Source organism: Plecotus auritus, assembly GCF_963455305.1.
Source record: "Plecotus auritus genome assembly, chromosome: X".
NCBI classification, from domain to species: Eukaryota; Metazoa; Chordata; class Mammalia; order Chiroptera; family Vespertilionidae; genus Plecotus; species Plecotus auritus.
This window is the reverse complement of record NC_137784.1, coordinates 18157109-18158896: the sequence shown is the minus strand read 5'-3', so window position 1 is coordinate 18158896 and position 1788 is coordinate 18157109. Positions and strand designations below refer to the sequence as shown.

Below are 1788 nucleotides of genomic sequence, written 5' to 3'. Positions count from 1 at the left end.
ACGTGTTAAGATTTACTATAACCTACATCCTTTATTAAGCTAAGCATATAGAGGTATAAAACAATTTTACAAAAGAAAAGATGGAAAGGAGGGAGAAAAATCAAAGTGAATGATACTTTATTTTTTATTCTATTATTCCAACAGATTTACTGTGGGTTCTTTCCCATGTCCATGCAAGATTCTATTATGTTGTCATATATTTTGTTCATGACAAAAATGAATCCTCATATTTTACTAGTTGTGGAGACACTGGTCAACCAGGACATGGAACATTTCTGGCCCGTGGTACCAGTGCCAATCCTGGCTGCCAATCTGGCTTTTACTTTTTCTATCTCATCTCTCAAAGCTTCTTCATATTGTAATGGGAAGGCACTTGGAACTTTTTCATTGAGCTTGGCCCAAAATTCCAGGATTTTCATCTTGGTTGTTTCTGTGTAAGCTTTGGGACCCCAGAGGAACTCGTAGCATGGAGGATCAGTGTTGGGCACCTGGCGGTACTCCAGGTAGTCTAGCTTGACTAGATCTTTGGTGATAAGCTTCCTGGGTTCCCCATAGATGTAGTGTTTCCTCCCAGGGAACACTCGCATGGAATTCAGGAAGTTCCAGACTTCTTCCTCACTGGCACAGTTGCCATTCATGAAGATCACACCCAGGACATACATCAGGAGACCAGTCTTGGGTAACCCCCTGCCAGCACGCACCCTCCCCTTATTGGGGAGTTTCAGTTTGCTGACAAGTTCATAGGCCGGTTTGATTGAGTCTGCTTCCTTCAGGTCAACTGCAAAGAGATCCTCAAGACTCTCACAGGCTCTCTTGAAGATCTCTGGAAATTGGCGGTGGTACTTTCGGTCAATAATATTTATCATGTCTTCCCGCAGAATGAGCTGCTTCACTCTGTACCTGTACAAAATAAACTTCTGCAAGATCGTCACCTCCATAGTCAGAGGATCACAGCATTTGTTCTCTAGAGATAGGACCTCAGAGGAACATGAATGCTCCTCATCTTGGCTGTTCTCAGATTTTGTGTGAAAAGCATCTGAAGAGGTCAAAGAGGTATTTGGAGCTCTGCAAGATGCCTGGGAAGTACCAGTTGGATCACTAGCTGATGAGCTCTTGGGATTACTCTCCAAACCAGAAGATGAGAAGGAGGGGGGCTTTTCTGTTGTGGCAGCTGCCTGTGACATCTTGCAGCTATCATCTCCATCTTGGGTAGCTTGTTGATTCTGCTTTTTGCAGCGCTTACTCTTGTGCCTCCGAGGCATGATGACTATGGTCAGAAAAATCGGTCAGGAGGGTATTAGGAGGATAGGTAATGAGAGTCCCTGGAGGATGAAGGTCAAGAGTGTATGGGCACCTTTGGCATACGAATAGCACCTTGATTGTAAGGAAGTCTGCATTTGCAGTTCTCCCCAAGGGCACTTCTCTAAAAACCCTCAGTGTTCCAGATCTAATCTTGTGCTTTGGGTAACTTTAGAATGTATCTTGCCAGTCCTGCCTCAAGCATACTGAGATAACAGTAGGGGCTGGTAGTCTTGGTGTTTGAGGAATCTGTTATTTCACATTCAAGAGCATCATTCAACTGGTGGAATGCCATGGGACAATAAAGAATGAAGTGAATGAAGCTCTCAACACATCAAGCCTATCCAGTTATTCCCAGTGTTTACTTCTTAGTGGTTCTTTGGGGTCCTCAGTCATCACTAAGGATCTGCATTTGGCTTCATATCTGGCCTTGTACCCCTTTAGCTGAATAGTGGCTACACCATCAAACTAAGGATTTCACTTCCCATA

At 43.9% G+C, this 1788-nt stretch overlaps 1 protein-coding gene across 1 annotated transcript; it reads right to left on the bottom strand.

Annotated features, from left to right (window-relative positions):
• Positions 1–224: 224 nt before the first annotated feature.
• Positions 225–1262, bottom strand: LOC308239586 (melanoma-associated antigen B5-like; the record flags this gene model as incomplete). Its single annotated transcript, XM_080652353.1, has 1 exon — positions 225–1262. One exon carries the CDS (start codon positions 1260–1262, stop codon positions 225–227), a length of 1038 nt encoding a protein of 345 aa, XP_080508479.1.
• Positions 1263–1788: the final 526 nt, after the last annotated feature.